This window comes from Ambystoma mexicanum, chromosome 2p (assembly GCF_040938575.1).
Source record: "Ambystoma mexicanum isolate Mex_15411 chromosome 2p, UKY_AmexF1_1, whole genome shotgun sequence".
NCBI lineage: Eukaryota > Metazoa > Chordata > Amphibia > Caudata > Ambystomatidae > Ambystoma > Ambystoma mexicanum.
The window spans coordinates 317,559,276-317,578,196 of NC_090923.1; the positions used below are offsets into that span (position 1 = coordinate 317,559,276).

The 18,921-nt window shown below is 44.9% G+C and overlaps 1 protein-coding gene across 1 annotated transcript in view; it reads right to left on the reverse strand.

Moving 5' to 3' along the window:
* Positions 1-233: 233 nt before the first annotated feature.
* The window catches only part of SELENOK (selenoprotein K), a 77,625-nt gene continuing 58,937 nt past the window's right edge, over positions 234-18,921 (reverse strand). Inside the window, exon 5 of the mRNA XM_069643637.1 lies at positions 234-825. Coding sequence (XP_069499738.1) covers positions 822-825 — 4 coding nt within the window. The 3' untranslated portion in view covers positions 234-821. The remainder of the gene's footprint in view (positions 826-18,921) is intronic.

The window sequence follows — 18,921 nt, forward strand, 5'->3', positions numbered from 1 at the left end:
GGAGTGCTGCTCCCTGCTAGTATTGCTGGGTGCCAGGTCACCCAAGAACCACACAAGCAGCAGCACGGGCTATGTCGTGCACACTTATGCTCCGATTTAGCCAGACCAACAACAAACCCTACTTCCTCTAAAGGTTTCAGAAAACGAATCAGTCTTCATTCACCACATTCTGCTGAATTGGGGGAAAAGTGTTTTTTTTATTTTCTTCATAAAAAGAAAAACAGGAGTCAAGATCAGAATAAAAATATTTACTAATAATTTTAGACGCATAAGTTCACAAACTATACAAAAAGTATTAAAATGGCAGTTCAGATAGGCTGGATTATTCAGTGGTGAAATACTACATACCTGTCTGAAAGATACATATTTGCCCACAGAATATAAGGGTTCTAATCATCTGATCAATTTCTTTATTGTGTCAAAAAGAAAAAAGGAGAGTTCATAAATATTGCTGACCTGATAATGAGCCTTGTGGCCAAGAACGAAGCTAACTACAAGAAAGACTTCATGTATTTCAATCGCATTGGTTAAAGAGTCTATTGTGCAAAGTTTACAGGGTTGTTCTACGGGTCGAAGGAAATGTGGTTGAACTGCCAAAGGATGGGTAAACATGTACAAGTATACATTTGCTTTTCAATTACACTGGATCCCAAGTTAAAGGATTTCCCAGCGCAATATCATTAACCTGCTGAATTGCAGAGCAATTTCGGTTTAGACATGCACATTTGCTGCATCATTCCCTTGCGCTGCATCTTCCTTGTTATCATTTATGCTTCCTTGCAAATGTGCACATCCAACTGCCTGTTTCTAAGAACAGGCGTTTACCTAAAAGAAAAAATACAGAATGTTAATGTTACTACTGAATTGTCTTTACAGCTTCACAAAATGTTAAAATAAACCTAGGTTTTCTAGCACAAACTGTGTGGCCTTTAATAAAACTAAACAACTTAAGAAACGGACATATGTGAAAGTTACACAAATTAACATGTGTAATAGTTTTGCAGTCAATTGAGAACCCATATGCAAACCTACCGAGTGATTACAAAACTGTAGCCTTTGGCAGTCAAAGACCGTGCAAGTGTGATCTTGTTTGAAGCAATCCCTGGATCATGCAGTGCTCGAGAGTACCTTTCGAATGTAGGCTTTAACAGTTTGGTATGTTTCCTGTTCTTTAGTGACAGAAGGAGAATGAGGACTAATCTAAAACACCCAAGATATTGCAGAAGACTTCTATTCTCCCCAAACTGTACATCAATGAGGTGATGAGGCTCAGTATGTACTACGAAATGCTGGTGCGTGAGTGTTGGAACTCAAACAACACACACCATAATAAAACAGACGGTTTGCAACAGCATAAGACCTATGAACACTACGTAAATATTTGTGTTTGATTCAACAAAACAAAAAAAAGCAAAGCATTGACACACATACTCAAATGAATTTCATTAAATGCAATAATCACAATCTGGTCTATCAGCTATTGCTTGGGCTATATTACCACCAGCGGGGTTGGTCCATGTGCAAACTCCTTGTCTGTAAGACGTCCTCACCTTTCAGCCCGTTTAGAGCTGGAGACCCAGGACTAGGAACATTCGGTTTCACTTGTCACTACGTGATCAAAGGTCAATCACCATGGTGCACAACCAAAAGGTGTGGTTAACGTATTATTTGATGACCGTTTACATTTTGGGACAACTAAAGGAAGGGCTGCAGTTTACATTGAAAAATAGAATAAAAGAAATAAAGTATCAGAATGCTTCACCAAAAAGGGACGAGTAGCTCCCACCCACCTACCCCAACTTGGACTCCCTCATTCGAATGGCTGGCCAGCAAGTGTCTTTTGGAAAAGTGTCTCCATCCCTGGTGGCATGTCACAAGCACACAAGATTTAATCTGAAGTGTCCATTTAATTCCTTTCTGGATCTTCCTACGTTCATGACCTACTCCCTTTCTGGAACTTCCTTCTTTAAGGTTAACCAGATACAAGGTTGGAGGCTGTCCCGTTGTTAGGACAGTTTTTCTAAAGTACTAGGCAATACACAGCTCCAACTTCTAGTGCAAGTCTGTACCACTCAAGTTAATGGTGGTGTAGCAGAGCACCCAGGTTTATCATAGGAGGGAGAGAGGGCTGTAGGGAGGTACAAAGAACTTGTAGCATACATAGTCCCAAAGAAACACTTGCACTCATCAAGTTATGTAAAAATAATGGATTATCTATATACACACACAGGTAAAGAGAATTCTTTGCAAAGTTAAGTAATAGCATAATAAGCAAGCAATATAAAACCGATAAAATACTACTTGCAAGTCAACCACAATGTAAAAGACACATGGGATGGCAGTATGCAATTCTAGGTAAGTACAACCAGTTCTAGTAAACTTTGGGGGTTATACAGTTTCAGCAATAACATGCAGGTGGTTAGGGAGAATTCCCAAAAATGTGCCAATTCCCTCCACCTTAAAGACCCCCCCCCCCAATCAAATTTGCAGGATTTTGAAGACTTGATTTTTTTACCTGGAGAGAGCGAGGCCCTTTTTCCCCACTCATGTAATTATATGTGATTTTATACACGGTTTCTTTTTTGGTTATGGAGTATAACCAACTCCATAGGCATCATCTTTTACAATTGTGTCACAAAGCACCTTTAGTGCGGTGCCACAGGGAAGTCTTCCAGATTTCCCAAGGTTTAAATATCTTCTCTGGGATCAACTGTTTCCCAGAGCAGTAAAGTGAAATTGACTTTACTTAGCATTGTACTGCCTAGACCCAGAACACCCTATCTTACAATAGAGTGCTAGAATGGTTACTTAGTATCCCCTGTGTCTAAATGCTCATGTAACATTTTTTATGTTACCCTTTCCTCAATGGACTGGCTGGAGGCAGTGGTTTCGTTTTGAACTACCTTGGTTTGCATTTACCGCGACCGTTGACGACTCTGGTAAAGTAACCGCGGAAGCCATCTTTTTCAAAATGGCGTCCAGCCAACTTTGCTAAAATAGTGCCCGGTCTTTTTTCGCCAGGTCTTTGTAGGAAAGTGCTTCTAGAGAGTTTCTCTGCGCGCCAAACCAGGTTTGGTCTCTGTTAATTTTGCTTTTGGCAGGGTTTCTGAAGGAAACCCTCCTTTGGCGCCAGAGTGTCTGGAGTAGGCAGGAAGTGAGGGAGGTGCCCGAAACTCCCTGTGCTTAGTCTCCTAGGAGACCCAAATGCACTCTGTGGTGATTGGCTGGCTGACAGGCAAATGAGTGACAGCTAGGCTTGTTCTTCTCATAATTCACCTAATATCAACACCAGGTAAGTAACACGTTTACCTCAAACAGATAGAAACAACACAATCAATTATTGCTCTAAACACAGGACCTTGGATAGGTCTGACAAAAGCCAGGCTAGAGGGTGACCAAAGTGGATCCACCTGGTGTTGATATTAGGTGAATTATGAGAAGAACAAGAAATGTACTAAATACAAGAAAAATCTGCCTGTACATGGGTCTTCCTCAAAGAATGTCAGCATACGGCATATTCATGTATCCATTCATTCAGGTTCTGTTTAATGCATGCTGCATAAGTCTCCATGCATCATGTTTTTGAATATGCGGAACAATTGTACCAATGGATTAATGCAATTTCTGTTTTTCATATTGGACAATCCAATTTTTGTTTCCTTTTAAAAAAGTGATTTAATGACTGAGGAGAGAAAATAAAAACGACTCCCAGTTTTCATTTATACGAGCGCATGTGTATTATTACTCCTTTGTTTGTACACCTATCCTCTGGATATGCATAAATAAGGCTACAATAGAGGATCAGATACACCTCTAATTTCATTTGCATATAATCAAATTGCAATAAGCTTTGACTTTCATAGACAGGATACCCCCTCATGTTTTCCCATCCTTTACCCAGGACAGATGAGCTGGTGGACAAACTTGGTTTAGCCAAGTATCTCAGTACATTTGACCTAACCTTAGGCTATTGGTAAAAAGCCCCAACAGACCATGCCAAGGAGAAAACTGAATGTTCAACCCCTGGAGGCCTCTACCAGTTTAAAGTTATTCCTTTTGGATTAAAGAATGAACCTCCTACATTCCAGAGGATGGTGAATCATGTTCTGAATGGGATGAGGACTTCTGCATGGCATACTTGGATGGCATTGCAGTGTTCAGCCCTATTTGGAAAGAGCAGGTTGACCACCTAGGATATGTATTGCAGGCTCTTGAGCAGGCCAATCTGACCATAAAGGCAAGTAAATGTCTAGTTGGTCAGAGCAAAGTGGTCTACCTTGGACATGAGGTAGGAGGAGGTGAAATAAGGCCATTGCCTAGCAAAGTACAGGCTGTACAAGACTGGGCCACCCCTACTACTCAAACCCAAGTGAGAGCCTTTCTAGGTCTCACAGGTTACTATAGGAACTTCATTGAGAACCATGGGACCATAGCTTCTCCCTTAAATGTAATCTCACCCAAGAACGTCAGGTGAAATGAGGAGTGCACCAAGGCATTTGAAGGACTTAAGCAAGCCCTTTGTCAAGCTCCAGTCTTTAGAGCTCCGGACTACAGCCAATCCTTTATTGTACAGACAGATGCTTCCAATACAGGTATAGGTGCAGTTCTGAGTCAACTGGATGCGAAAGGCAGGGAACACCCCATCTGCTTCATCAGTAGGAAGCTGAAGGAACCTGCAACAAGGAGGGTAATCATAAAACGTGAATGTTTTGCCATTGCATGGTCTTTGAAAAAGTTTAGACCATACTTGTATGGATCTACTTTTGTGATTCAAACAGACCACCAAGAATCCTAAATTGTTAAAATGGTCAATCAGCCTACAGGGGTTTGATTTTACCATTGAACACAGGTCAGGGTGTAATCACCAAAATGATGTCTCTCCAGAAAGTATGACCAACTGGAGTAAGGAGATTCATCCAGGGGTGGATTAAATCCTCCTGGCCTTTATTCTGGGGGGTGGGGGGGGGGAGGAGACGAGTATTAGGGAATTCCCAAAATGTGCCAATTCCCTCCACCTTAGAAACCCCCAACAACTTGCTGGATTTTGAGGACTTGATTTTTTTTTACCTGGAGAGCGAGACCCCTTTTCCCCCCCACTCTCTTGTGTATTTTAATGTAATTTTATACACGGTCTCTTTTTTGGTTATGGAGTCTAACCAACTCCATAGGCATCATCTTTTACAATTGTGTCAAAAAGCACCTTTAGTGCAGTATCACAGCGAAGTCTTCCAGATTTTCCAAGGCTTAAGTACCTTCTCTGGGATCAACTACTGTTTCCCAGAGCAGTAAGTGAAAATGACTTTTCTTAGCATTGTACTTGGTAGACCCAGCACCCCCTATCTTACAATATAGTGCTGGAGGGGTTACTTGGTCTCCCCTGTGTCCAAATGCTCATGTAAAATGTTTGTTACCCTTTCCTCAATTTACTGGCTAGTGTCAGTGGTTTCGTTTTGTAGTAACCGTGGGAGCCATCTTTTTCAAAATGGCATCCAGCCATCTTTGCCAAAATGGTGCCCGGTTTTCTTTTTTCGGCCAGGTCTTTGTAGGAAGTTCCTTCTAGAGAGTTTCTCTGCATGCCAAACCAGGTTGGTCTCTTTGGTCATTTCACCTTTGGCGGGGTTTCTGAAAGAAACCCGCCTCTGGCGCCCAAGTGTCTTGGGTAGGCAGGAAGTGAGGGAGGTGCCTGAAACTCCCTGTGCTTAGTCTACTAGGAGTGCTCAGTCTCCTAGGAGACCCAAATGCGCTCTGTGGTGATTGGCTGACTGACTGGCAAGGTCAGCCACCCTGCTGGGTGAGTGACAGCTAGGCTGGAATGAATGGGAGAGAACTGAATAAAAGGCGAGTCTTTTGGCTTGGAAAGCAGTCGACCACTGGATGAAGGAACCGAAGAAGAGCTTGAGGAGGACGCCCGCTGCAACTCCTGGAGCGTTGGTTTGCCCGGTGAAGCCCCCCTGCTGTGCTGAAACTCTAAATTCGTATTGACAGAGAAGCCTCTGTAAGGACGACTTCTCCCCTTGAGTTGGTGCGACCAATCAACTCCAAAGTAAGCCACCTGGACATCCTCTCGGAGCTGGTTGAATTTCCAGAGTTGCTCCTGGAAAGCGAATAGCCAGGGAGAGGAACACCAGTTCGTGGGCATTGCTTTTAAGATGGCCAAGAGCTCCAGGACTCCCAGGAAGCAGGACTGACCGAGCCAGAGCCCCCTCAACAGAGTGCAGGACCCCAGATGCAAGGAAAGCCAGGAACCGCAGTGTTGCTATTTGCGGTAGACTGAAACACCGAACAGCCACTTGTTTGAAGTTTGCCGGTTGCGAGCAGTGACCGTCCCATTGCAGTGCAGGAGTCCCCAGAAGTCCTCCCTCTTGTCCCTACGACTGAGGCCCAGGAACAGCGAGATCTGCAGAGCTACACAGGAACAGAAGTCATCTGCTGCACTTTCTTTAAACTAAAAGGTACTGTAAAGTCTAAGAGAACTTACCTCTTGTTGTGTAATTACTGGTCCTCATTGGATACTTGCTTGGTTGCATGTGTAGAGTTGCTTGCTGCTTCTCTACTATCAGCTTGTGGCCCTACTTTGATTGCTTCTATTCTACCAAGACTTTTTAAACATTGGAAAACCTTTTCTACTTGCCTGCAAGACGAGCTTCAGTTCACCTTGACTTTTTTGCTAACTTAACATTGGCTGGCCTGGCTCCCTGAATGACTCTTCTGCTTATGTGTTTTGACTTCCTTACAGGATAGGGTTAACTACCTTTGCACTGGGGTTGTTTTGAAAGCACTTACCTACTCATTAACTGTATGAACTCTCTGTTCTTTGACATTACTCCCTAGAATATTCTAAATGCAACAGTGATATATTAATGCCAACAGCACCCTAGCTATTGAAGTCGCCCGAGGGTGTAGGTAGTGGCTGTGTGTCATCCCAAATGGGCATTTGCTGATTTAGATAACTAAGAGTGTGTATTTTTGAATTGTATTTGTGTGTGGTTTTATATTGCTCCCTTCTGAAGAAGGCTTTCTATAACTGACTGGTAAATAACTTAATAATCGTTTACTCAAGAAACCTTGTGAGTCAGAGTTTATTTGAATACTTGTCACTGAATCTATATGTAACTCCGCTACAGCTCACATTGACCCCTCTTGAGATAAGCATGGCTGCTCAACACGCTACCAACCTGCGTAGTACAAGCTTATACCAAAGGTTGGGTCCCTATTGCCAGAAGGTCAGGGTTGTTGTAGTGCACCCAAAGGGTACTGCATACAAATTCTGCCCAACAGTAATGAACAAGGGTTCCCATATACAGAGTAAAAGGAGTGAGTGGGTAAAAGGCTCCCCTCGCTCAGGAGACAGAATAAAAACAACAAAAAAAACAACAAAACACAGAAGTGCAGCAAAAAGTGCTGGGGGTCTCACAGGTGAGGAGATTTGCCATCTCCCCAACATCCTGCAGTAGTCGAGGTAGCCGCAATCTTGGTAAAACAGGGAAACTGGATCCTGGACGTGGCAATGCCAAGTCCCAAAGTTATCCCTGAGATTGGGGTGATGTTTGGGAAGACTGACATCCCGGGCTCTTTCCAACTCCCTCTTGCAGGTATCTGGGTCTTGCTTCCCCTGCTCCCCCCAGACCCCCCACTCAGTTTTACCATGTGCGTGTACTTTAGGGAACCTCTTCTCTGCCATCTTGCTTCTCACTGTTCTGGTGCTCCACTTCTCAAAAGCCCACACACGGACATGGGATCACTCTCCCCTTTTCTCTCTCAGATCTCTTCCTCCAACCTTATTCTAGTCTTTCTCCTCCTTTCAAACTCAGTTTTTTCTCTTCACTTTTCCTTCCCACTCTCCTTTTCACTGGTGGTCCCCCTTTTGACTTCACTCCTTACTAGGACAGCTTTCTGAAGTTCAACTAAGGGCTTTGTAAAACCATTCAACGGAGGCAGTACAAGACTCCACTCTTAGCATAAGGCTGTACCACGGAGTTCATGGTATCATAGACAGAGCAGCCAGGCTTATCTTAGGAGGGGAGAGCGGGCTGTAGAATCGGTACAAATGAATTTCTAATACAAATGGTCCAAAGAAACACTATGTATTGCAAAATAAATTGTTTATTTAAATACAAGTGGGCCCAGATAAATCTTGGGGGATATAAGTACCATCACATTATATACAAGCACAATTATAAAAGCACAACACTATGCATTAAAGTTCACAGACCAAAGCATAGACCTTATTTAGAAAACTAAGCGTAGTCTAGGAAAGTCAAACCATCTCATACACATTCAGCATAGGTCACACCCATCCTTGGCGAGTACCGTAAATTACTTTCAGATTACTTTACAGTAATTCAAGTGTAGTAGACCCTTTCAGTTGTACCGTGACACTCAGCAAGAAATCACATAGTAGGTCAACTGGCTAATATACTTCCCTGATCTAGTGAAACACAGATTCTAGAAACCTATAACTTTGATTCAGGATAAGACAGTTATTAGAGTTGGAGCTTGGGGTGTAATATTCAATTACAGTTGCTTTTCAGTTCACAGACTAATGGAAGCAATAACTGACTATTTTAGGCTAATACTGTTATACTCAAGGTAAGTAAAACCTAAACCCTAATGCAGACTTATTCTGAACAAACTAACAGTCAGGGGAAGCGAGACCCAGTTGGGGACACTCATACATTTATCTTAACAGGAATAGAAGTGAAACCAACAGGATTACTTTTGGAAGAAGCACAACCAAATCACAGGTGGGAAATAGAATCTTATATCTACTGTGTGTTAGAATGCCAAAACCATTTCTAAGGAAAGAAAGATGTTATATATACTTTTCAGAATGGCAGAACATGTCTAAGGTTAAGTAATAACTTTTGTAACTGTTCACTCTCAGAGTACAGTTACCAACGGTTAGGCAAGATTGTATGCAGTACCCTGTGGGAGACACCAGCCTTGTCCTCTTGGAAATAGTTAACCCAACCTTTGGTACAAGCATGTACTACACAAGTTGATGTACTTCACAAGTTGGTGGAGTGACTGAGCAGCCAGGCTTATCACAAGAGGGGTCAATGTGAGCTGTAAGGTTGCAACAGAGTTTCACAGTGACAGGTATCCAAACAAACACTTGCACTCAAGGTTTCTTGATTCAACAATTATTTATTATTTAACACTCAGTTGATCAGCCTTCCTTAGAAGGGAGCAAATAAAATTCTGAAATACACACTCAGTTTCAATAAATCAGTGGATACCCATTTGGGATGGCACACAGACTCTTTGTTAGAGAGCATTCTCAAAATGTGCCAATTCCCCTCTACCTTAGAGACCCCCAGCTCTTTTGATGTACTTTGGGACTTTGAACTTTTTAATTCTGTTTGTTTTCTGTGTTTATTTTCTTTGGTTATGGAGTTTTAAACAACTCCATAGGCATCATCTTTTGTATTTGTGTCACACAGCACCCTCAGTGCAGTGACACAGGGAAGCCTTTTAGACTGTCCCAAGGTTTAAATACCTTCTTTGGGATAAACTACTGCTTCCCAGAGAATGTAAGGTTAAATTGACTTTACTAGTCTTTTAAATTCCTAGACCCAGCACACACCATCTTCCTATAGAGTGCTGGAGGGGGTTACCTACAATCCCCGGTGTCTAGAAACTCATGTAGCAGCCAAATGGTACCCTTTCCTATTGAAATGATTTTTCCCGACCGCGAACACCGGTAGCTGAAAAATCGCTGGAGCCATGTTTTTCAAGATGGCACCTTAAGCCCCTTTGTTTAAACAGGTCCTGGTCTCCCCCACCCCCCAATTTCTTTTTGGAAAGGTCCTCCTAGAGTTAGTCTCTGCATGCCAAACCAGGTTTGGTCGCTTTGTTCTTATGCCTTTGGCGGGCTTCAGGACGGAAGACCTCCTCTGGCTCCTGAGTGTGTTGGGTGGGCAGGAAGTGAGGGAGGTGCCTGAAACTCCCTGTGCTTAGTCTCATAGGAGACCCAAATGCACTCTGGCGTGATTGGCTGGCTGACTGTCCGGCAAGGACAGCCTCCCTGCTGGGTGAGTGACAGCTAGGCTGGAATGAAAGGGAGAAAACTGTTTAAAAAAAGGTGATTCTTCTGGACTGAAAGGCAGAGTCGACCACTGGAACGAAAGAAATGAAGACGAGCTGGAAGAGGACGGCTGCTGCAACTCCCGGATCGTTGGTTTGCCCGGTGAAGCCCTGCTACAGGTCCGAATTGCCAAGTTCATCTCGACAGAGAAGCTCCTTCAAGGATGACTTCTTCCTTTGAGTTGGTGGGACCAATCAACTCGTAAGCCACCTGGATACCATTCTTGGAGCTGGTTAGGATTAACCAGTGGGAAGGACACCAGATTGTGTGCTTGACTACAGCTACTCAAACTGAAGATCTTCCATTTGCCAGCTTGTTTGACCTGTGCAGTGCAGGAGTCCCCCAACGTCCTCCCTCTTCTCCCCACGACTGAGGCTCACGAACAGTGAGATCTGCAGGAACTGCCAGGAACCAACGTGTTCAGCTGCATCTTTTCTTCATATTAAGGTTCTGTGCCAACCAGATTGAGCGAATTTACCTCTCGTGGTGAAAGTTTGTGGAACTTTCCCAACCTGCAGGCCCAATCAGATTCTGACCCAGCATATGATTCTTTTTCGTACAAACTACTTCTGAGAACTTTGGCAAAGACATTACTGTTTACTACAATAACTGCTCTTTCCTATCCAAGACACTAGTCCATTGACTTTGTCCTAGGCCTATTGAACTGAATCGAGTCCTCTATTGAACTAAAACTATTTGCACTGCCTAAGGAAGTATTTGTGATCTATTTTATTAACTTGTGCCTTTATACTACTATTTAAAGTGACTGAAATGCCATTTTGCTCCTATTTCAGGGGAGCCTAATTTACTCAAAAACTTATTGGTTTGGTATTGAAGTGTTTTTGTGTATGATATTAAGTTGCCACCTTCTAGTGAATGTTTTCTAAATGACTGTGTAATAAATTAATAAGTGTTTCACCAAGTAACCTTGAGTGTAAGTGTCTACTTGAACCACTGATTGTAAGACCTCTGTATAACATTTTACTGCTCACATTCCCCCTTGAGATAAGCCTGGCTGCTCAGCTCGCTACCAAAAACTGTGTAGTAAAGACTTATAACAAAGGTTGGTTTTGCTTACACCTGTAGTCCTAATTGTATGTGGTGGTCCCAGAGGGTACTGCATGCAATTCTGCCCAACACTCTTCCTACACCCTGAGTTGACTTAAATAACTAAGACACTGAACATTTATCTATCACTGGCACATTTAGATCAATACGGAGTTTGGTGTCGAAAGGAAAAAAGGTTAGGGAATAAAACAATGGTTAACAAATATTCTTAAGCAGGTAAGTACTTTTGAACCCCCCAATCAGTGTAGATTAACCCTTTCCCAGCTGCATAAGTTCTATAATGTGTGACATTTTGGAGGGCAGTTAAAGCACAAAATCAGAGGTTAGAAGAGTCTTTCAGGGAGCCAGGACAGACAGTCACTTGAGCAAAGTCTAGGGGAGCTGAAGCACTTCTTGAAGGTAAGAAAAACGTCTTGCACAATGTTTTCGAAATCTTTGTAGGAAATGAAATCACTGTTGGGCCACAAGGCTTGTTAAGGGCAGAGCTGCAAGCAACTCGGCAAAAGGTAACTAAGACAAGCCTCAACTGACAGCTAGCAATGCTACACCACAAGAGGCAAGTACCCCTTAGTTCACAGTATCTTAGGTCTAAAGAAATTGGTTCCAGCTGGCTTCTGTTCCTGTTCTAGGAACTGCAGATCCTGTTCTTGGGCCACAGTCGTGGGGACAAGAGGAAGGACGCCTGGGTACTCCTGCACTACGGTTTGAAAGTCGCTGCAGCAATGGGCAAACTTCAGATCAGCGGCACATCGAGGTTTCAGCTGCTCATCGATAGCACTGCCGCGGTTCTCGGATACCATATGGGCTTTCCTCGCATCTGGGGTCTAGCACTCTGTTGAGGTGGCTCAGGCTTGGTCAACGCTGCTTCATGGAAGTCCGGAGGATTTTCCTGGAGCTCCGGTCCGACTTAAAAACGACACACTCGATTCTGGTGTTCCCCTCCGTGGCAATCAGTTCCTGCAGCAGCAATGGTAGTACAGCCAGCTCCGAGAGTATTTCCAGAGGAGTACGCCTCTGGGTCAATTGGTTCCACCAACCCAAGGGTAGAAGTCGTCCTTTGCATGGCTTCTCTAGTCGAGGCAAATTCAGAGCTTCAGCACTGCAGCAGGGCTTTACCGGGCAAACCAGCGGTCCAGGAGTTGCAGCAAGCGTCTCTTCCAAGTTCTTCTTCTGATTCCTTCGTCCAGTGGTCGACTCTGCCTTCCAAGCAAACCACCTCTCCTTTTATACAGGATTGATTGATTCATTCATTCATTCGCAGCCTCACACAGCAGGCTGGCTGTCCTCCAATCACCTTTGGATGCATTCCTGTAACCAAGGATATTAAGCACAGGGAGTTTCGGGAACCTCCTTCACTTCCTGCCCTGCCAGACATGCTGGAGCCAGAGGCGGGCTTCACTGGTGAATCCAGCCAAAGACTGTTGGGCAAGATTGTACGTAGTACCCTTTGGGTGCACTACAATAACCCTGACCTCAGGGCAATAGGGACCCAACCTTTAAGTTGGAACTACACAGGTTGGTAGTGTGGCTGAGCAGCCAGGCTCATCTCAAGAGGGGTCAATGAGCAGTAAGGTTGCGATACAGAGTTTCACTGTAACAGTTATTTAAATAAAACCTTACACTCAAGGTTTCTTGATAAAATAATTTATTTCACAGCTAGTTGTATATGTAACACTTATAATACACCTGATAATACACTCCCGTTTCTCTAAATTAGATGACACCCACTGGGAATGGCACACAGACACTTCATGCACCCTCAGGTGACTTAAATAGCTAGGACACTGGACATTGCTTTATCACCAGTACATTTCACAGCATTTGTCAGAACTCCACATAAGACAGGGTTTGCTGGACCTACAAGTCAATTTCACTTTACTATTCTTGGTATTTAAACCTGAGAAATATAAACGATTTATCTGTGACACTACACTGAAGGTGCTGTTTGTCACCATACAAAAAGTAGATGCCTATGAAGTTTGTCAGACTGCAAAAACAAAGGAAATATAAAATCCAGATCAAAACACATCAGAGAAAAAAGGTTCACTCACTCCAGGGTTAAAATGAAAAAGTCCTTAAATCCAGCAAAAGACCTGGGGTCTCTAAGGCTGAAGGGAATTAGCACAGGAATGAAAATTCTCCCTAACAGTTACCCTCAGTACTTTAAATGGCTGGTGGCAGTGGTTTAATGTCCCTACCATTGTGCTTTTCTAGCATTGGCTGAATCCTCAGCTGCAGTATAGCATCCATGGGTGACCAAGAAGTTGCTGAATGATCCAACAAAAAAGTAACTAGCACACTAGGCCCGGCGGCAGCACTTACAAGAAGTGGCACGACTCCAATTTGACTGGCAGCTCAAACCCAATGAATGATCATTCCAATGCTGCTACAAGTGGCAGCTTATTGCTTTATTCTCATTTTGAAATAGGCATGTAATGGCTGCTGAGATCTGAAGAGGCGATCACAGTATTACAGTGAATAATGCAGCCTTTGCTATGCACTTATGATAAATAAAAGGGAGAAGACGCCATAACAGCTGGCAAAAGACGAATACAATTAATTCTGTCGGGAGACCCTTGAACTTAAACGCCATCAAATGAGCAATCTGTTTTGGGGATATGATGCCAGAAAGGTTACTGGAATTATAATTCTACCATTAGGACACCTAGAAAATATGGTCCAAAAAAAGCTAATTTGCTTGTCATTTAAGACACCAGAAGCAATTCCGAATATCACACACATTTTGCCTGGTTTTCTTCTCAAGCTTGTTCGAATTTCTAACTTTTGCCAAAACTGAACAAGAAATTGCAAAGAAGCAAAGAAAACACTTGTCATACAACTAAAGCTTGCGTCACTCGTTTCAGTCTTTGGAGTCTTCAAAAAGAATGTAGAGAAGCACTTCTGTTTAGGTATAAAATTAAACCAGTGAAATGAACAGCTCTAGTAAGGAACAAGTTATGTAACTGTTCTGCAGCATGGGTCTGGCATGGATTCACATGCTCCTGAATATTCCGCGTCGTCAGGCTGCCAAGCCACGACTGGATGGTTTGCACTGTGGCCTTCTTCATCGACAACAGCCACTGCACCTTCCCTTGAATGGCCGCTACCCTCACCTCAGAGGGTGACGCCAGGCAGGACCCCGTATTAAGTCTGCCTCCTAGGCACAGCACGTTCTGCGATGGTGTCAAGCAGGACTTCTGATAGACCATTTTTATTGATCCTTTACATAACGATCTACAAACTGCAATCAATGACATCTTACACATTAAATATATGACTACTACTCCCCCCCACCCATCCCTGGCCTTCATCGCACCCTTCCACCAAGCCTCAACTTTTACTCATCGTCTGCCCTCCTAGCTTCTATTTCGACCGGTCACAAGGTATCTTCCGAGTCCTGTGTACCCTGATCCGAGACTTCCAGATCAGCTATCAGTTGCCTCCATCCTTCCATCCCCTTGTTCCGTGTTTCTATCCATCACTTCCTGCCATACCACAGTGTTTGCGTTGGCCCATTTGACCAAATCTCTCCACCACACCTGCACCGCTGGCCTCATTCGTGCCTTCTATCCCATTGCAATTCTCCGTTTTGCCAGTATATACACCAAGTTCTTAAGTTTGCTCACGTTTAGAGCACGCTGTGGTCTTGGGAAGCCCTCCAACATACACACCTTGGTGCATCCCACCTCCAGGGTAATCTCTGTTTTTGCCAATGTTTGGGCCACCTCCCCCAAATCTGCCAATCTCTGCACACACCCAGAACATATGCACTAGGTCAGCATTTACCTACACGTATTTTGGGCAGGTCTGTGTATCCAATTGATAGAACTTGGGTAATTTACACGGGTCAGATACGCTCTGTGAGTCACATATAATTGAATCTGTTGTAGCCGCACATTCCTTAACACCTTTTTGTGATACCCCATAGCTCTGTTCCACATGTCATCTGATATTGGTTCCCCCAAGTCTTCTTCCCAATTCCGCCTGAACTGTTCTCCCTCACCACCTGCCGACATCAGTAGCTCATAAATAAGTGAGATCTCGTGTCCCCTTCCGATATATCATAAAATGTCTCTTATAGACTCATCTAGTTGTAAGGGTCTTTCTGTCTCTGGCCATCTCAGTCTTATGCTCCTCATGAGCCGGGAGAATGCAAGGTTTTGTTTATTTGTATGGCTCACCCAACCCGGGGGTATCTTGGCACCTTTTGCACAGTGATTTACAAGTATACTTTAGGCTTAGTTACAATAGATAAAATAGCTTCAATGAAACAGGAACACAGTAAATGATGCAAAGCAAACACATAAGGAGTGAATATACATATGTACAAGAGTAAGCGAGTTACTTAGTGGTCATTGAGAGATACTAGGTGGAGTCAGGGCAGTTGGAGTAGTCTATGTCATTGAATATGACAATGGATTACTTACCGTAAAAGCATTTCTGATGGTTGTATCTGTTTAGATTCACATGCTGTGCATAGGTCCGACATCCAGTGGTCACTACGGAGTATTGCATTTTGTTTTTCGTAGTCGAAAAAGGGGACGTCGACAAGGCGTGTCTGTAACACTATCCCTATAGTGACGTGCGGTGTACCCACAATCCCTCACGCATCGAGGTCCCTCTATTTTTTCTGCCCTGAGGGAGCCTTCTAGACGTGAGTGAGTACAGAAAAGAGAGAGATATAAAAGGATGTCTATGTTCCTTTCATCTGAGCGGGGAGGAAGGGTGGGCGCATGTGAATCTAAGCAGATACAACCATCAGAAATGCTTTTACGGTAAGCAATGCATTGTCTTCTGATGTTTGTTAATCTGCTTAGAATCACATGCTGTGCATAGACTAGCGAGCAGTACCCGGAGTTGGAGGTGGGTTGTAAGAAGGAACAGTAGAGAAAAGGTGTCTTAATACTGCTTGTCCCACCTTGGAATCAGCTCTAGAGTGGGTATGTAGACAGTAATGTTTTGTAAAGGTGTGTACAGAACTCCAGGTTGCCGCTTTGCAGATGGACTCAAGGGAACATTTGCAAAGAATGCTATGGATGCCCCAGTGCCACGAGTAGAGTGTGCTCTTGGCTTGAAAGGTAGTACTCTCTTAGCAAAAGTATAGCAGAGAGTGATGAATTGAACAATCCATCTAGATATAGTGGACTTTGATACTGCATCTCCTTCTCTTCCTGCTGCCACCGAGACAAAGAACTGATTAGTCTTTCTCAGTGGTCTAGTTCTTTCCATATAAAACATGACAGCTCTGCGCACATCAAGTGTATGCAGGCTCTTTTCTCCTAGATTTGAAGGATTTTGAAAGAACGTTGGTAGTTCTATTGACTGGTTGACATGGAATTTCGAGATGAATTTCAGTGCAAACCTTGGGTGTGTGCGTAGAACCACCTCATCTCTGTGAACCGTTACAAAGGGGTCTAGAACCGAAAGAGCCTGTACTTCACTTACTCTCCTAATGGAGGTGATAGCTATTAGAAAAGCAGTCTTAAGAGAGAGGTCTTTAAGAGTTGCCTTGTGCATGGGTTCAAAGGGTGAACCCATGAGCCTGGTGAGTACCACATTTAGGTCCCAGCCGGGAGCTGGTTTTTCTATTGGAGGGTGTATCCTTTTTACCCCTTCCATGAAGTCTTTGATAACTGGGACTTTCCACCATGACACTGAGTTGGGAAGTGGTGTATGTAGAAAGTGCCGCTAGGTGGACTTTAATAGAATTGAATACTAGACCCGAGTCCAGCAAATGGGTCAGGTACAGGAAAATTTGCGAAAACAGGGTTGATGCTTCTTCCACTACACCAGATGACAAATCTCTTCCATTTGCTAGAATAACAGTGACGAGTGTTAGGTTTTCTAGCTTCCCTGAGGATGTCCATGCACCTTTGTGGAAGTTGTAAATGTCCAAATTCTATGACCTCAGGAGCCAGGCTGCTAAGTTCAAGGTTTGAGGGCATGGATGCAGTGTCCTGCCCTTGTCCTGTGACAGCATGTTGTACGGGCATGGCAGTTTCACTGGTGGAGACAGTGACATCTCCATCAGATGAGCGAACCATGGTTGCCGGGCCCACATAGGGACCACTAGTATCATGGTGGCTTGTTCCCGGTGCATCTTGTGCACAATCTTGTTGAGAAGGGGAGTTGGGGGGAAAAGCGTAAACAAATTTCCCTGACCATGGAATCTCTAGACCGTTCCCCTTGGACTGGTTCTGAGGGTACCTGGAGGCGTAATCTTGGTATTGTGAGTTCTCCAGAGTTGCGAACAGGTCTATTTCTGGGAAACCCCAATGTGCGAAGACGATGTCTTCGTGTAACCGCCATTCGTACTCTGCGGGCAGGGAGAAATCTCTGCTGCGTTTGTCTGCTAGCACATTGAGTTCCCCTGGTACATGTTGTGACAGTAGGAACATGTGTCCGAGAGCCCACTTCCAGATGTTCTGGGACAGCTTGGACAGTCCTGGAGAGTGGGTTCCCCCTTGCTTGTTGAGGCAGTACATGGCTGTGGTGCTGTCTGTGAGGACCATCACTGTCTTTCCTTGTAGGTGTCTCTGGAAGGCTTTCTGTGCCTTGAACACCGCCAGTAACTCCAGTAGATTTATGTGCTTGGATGCTACGCTCGGAGTCCACACTCCGTGAGCAGTCTGATGGGATAGGTGAGCCCCCCCATCCTGTGAGGGATGCGTCTGTGGTTAGAGTGGCTTCCACTGCGGGTGTGGCAAAAGGTTTCCCTATTAGCAGGTTTTCCTTTGTCCACCACCGTAGCGAGAGAACCAAGGCCTGCGAGGCGACCACTAGATCGTCCCATTGTCCGCTGGCCTAACACCACTGGCTGTTGAGCCACTCTTGCATTGGGCGCGTGGGGTACCAAATAAATACATTACGCCATCATTCCTAGCAAGCGCATTGCTTTGCGTACCGTCACCTCTCGACCTGCCACATATTGGGGGATCTGAAACAGCATGTTTTGGACCCTCTCGTTGGAGGGGAAGACGAGGCCGTCCTTTGTTCGAAATAGAGCCCCTAGGAATTGTTTGATCTGGCTGGGGTCTAAGCTGGACTTCTTCTCGTTGATGGAGAAGCCCAGTTGGAACAAAAGGTCTACAGTCTTTTGGGTATTGGAGAAACATGTTTCTTAAGAATCCCCTGTTATGAGCCAATCGTTGAGGTAAGGGTATACTGGGATGGACAGCCTGCGCTGCCAGTACTTTCGTGAATACCCTTGGTGCTGATGCTATCCCGAAGGGTAGCACTCTGAACTGGTAGTGTTTGTTCTCTATCATGAACCTGAGGTATTTTCTGTGCGCTGGCAACATTAAAATATGAAAGTAGAGGCCACCAGGGGGCGCACAGGCAATGGCTGCCTGAGTGCATAGCTCCCGCCGAGGCCCGGGTATCCCACGGGATTGAGCCCCCCCCCCCCGATACCCCCCCGCGAGCACAACTGGGGTGACCGACTTGGCGCCCCCCCGGCCCCCCAACGAGAGAAAGAACGGAGCGCGAGCTCCCCGGGGAGCCGGAGCACGAAGCCTGTGGCGCCGGGAAGTGAGACGCAGCAGGAAAGGAGCAGCCTCGGGACCGCGAGCAAGGCGGTCTCACCCCGGGCGCACACGGCACCCCAGCCCGACGGACCTTCACTCCCCCCATCAGCACCCCCCCCCCAGGGTGCGGAGGACGACCCGGCCGTGGACCGAGCCCCCGGGACGTGGCAGTGGGGCGGCCCTCTCCGCCCCTCCCCCCGCGGCCCAGACCAGAGCGAAGAGCGCCGGGGCGGCCCGCGC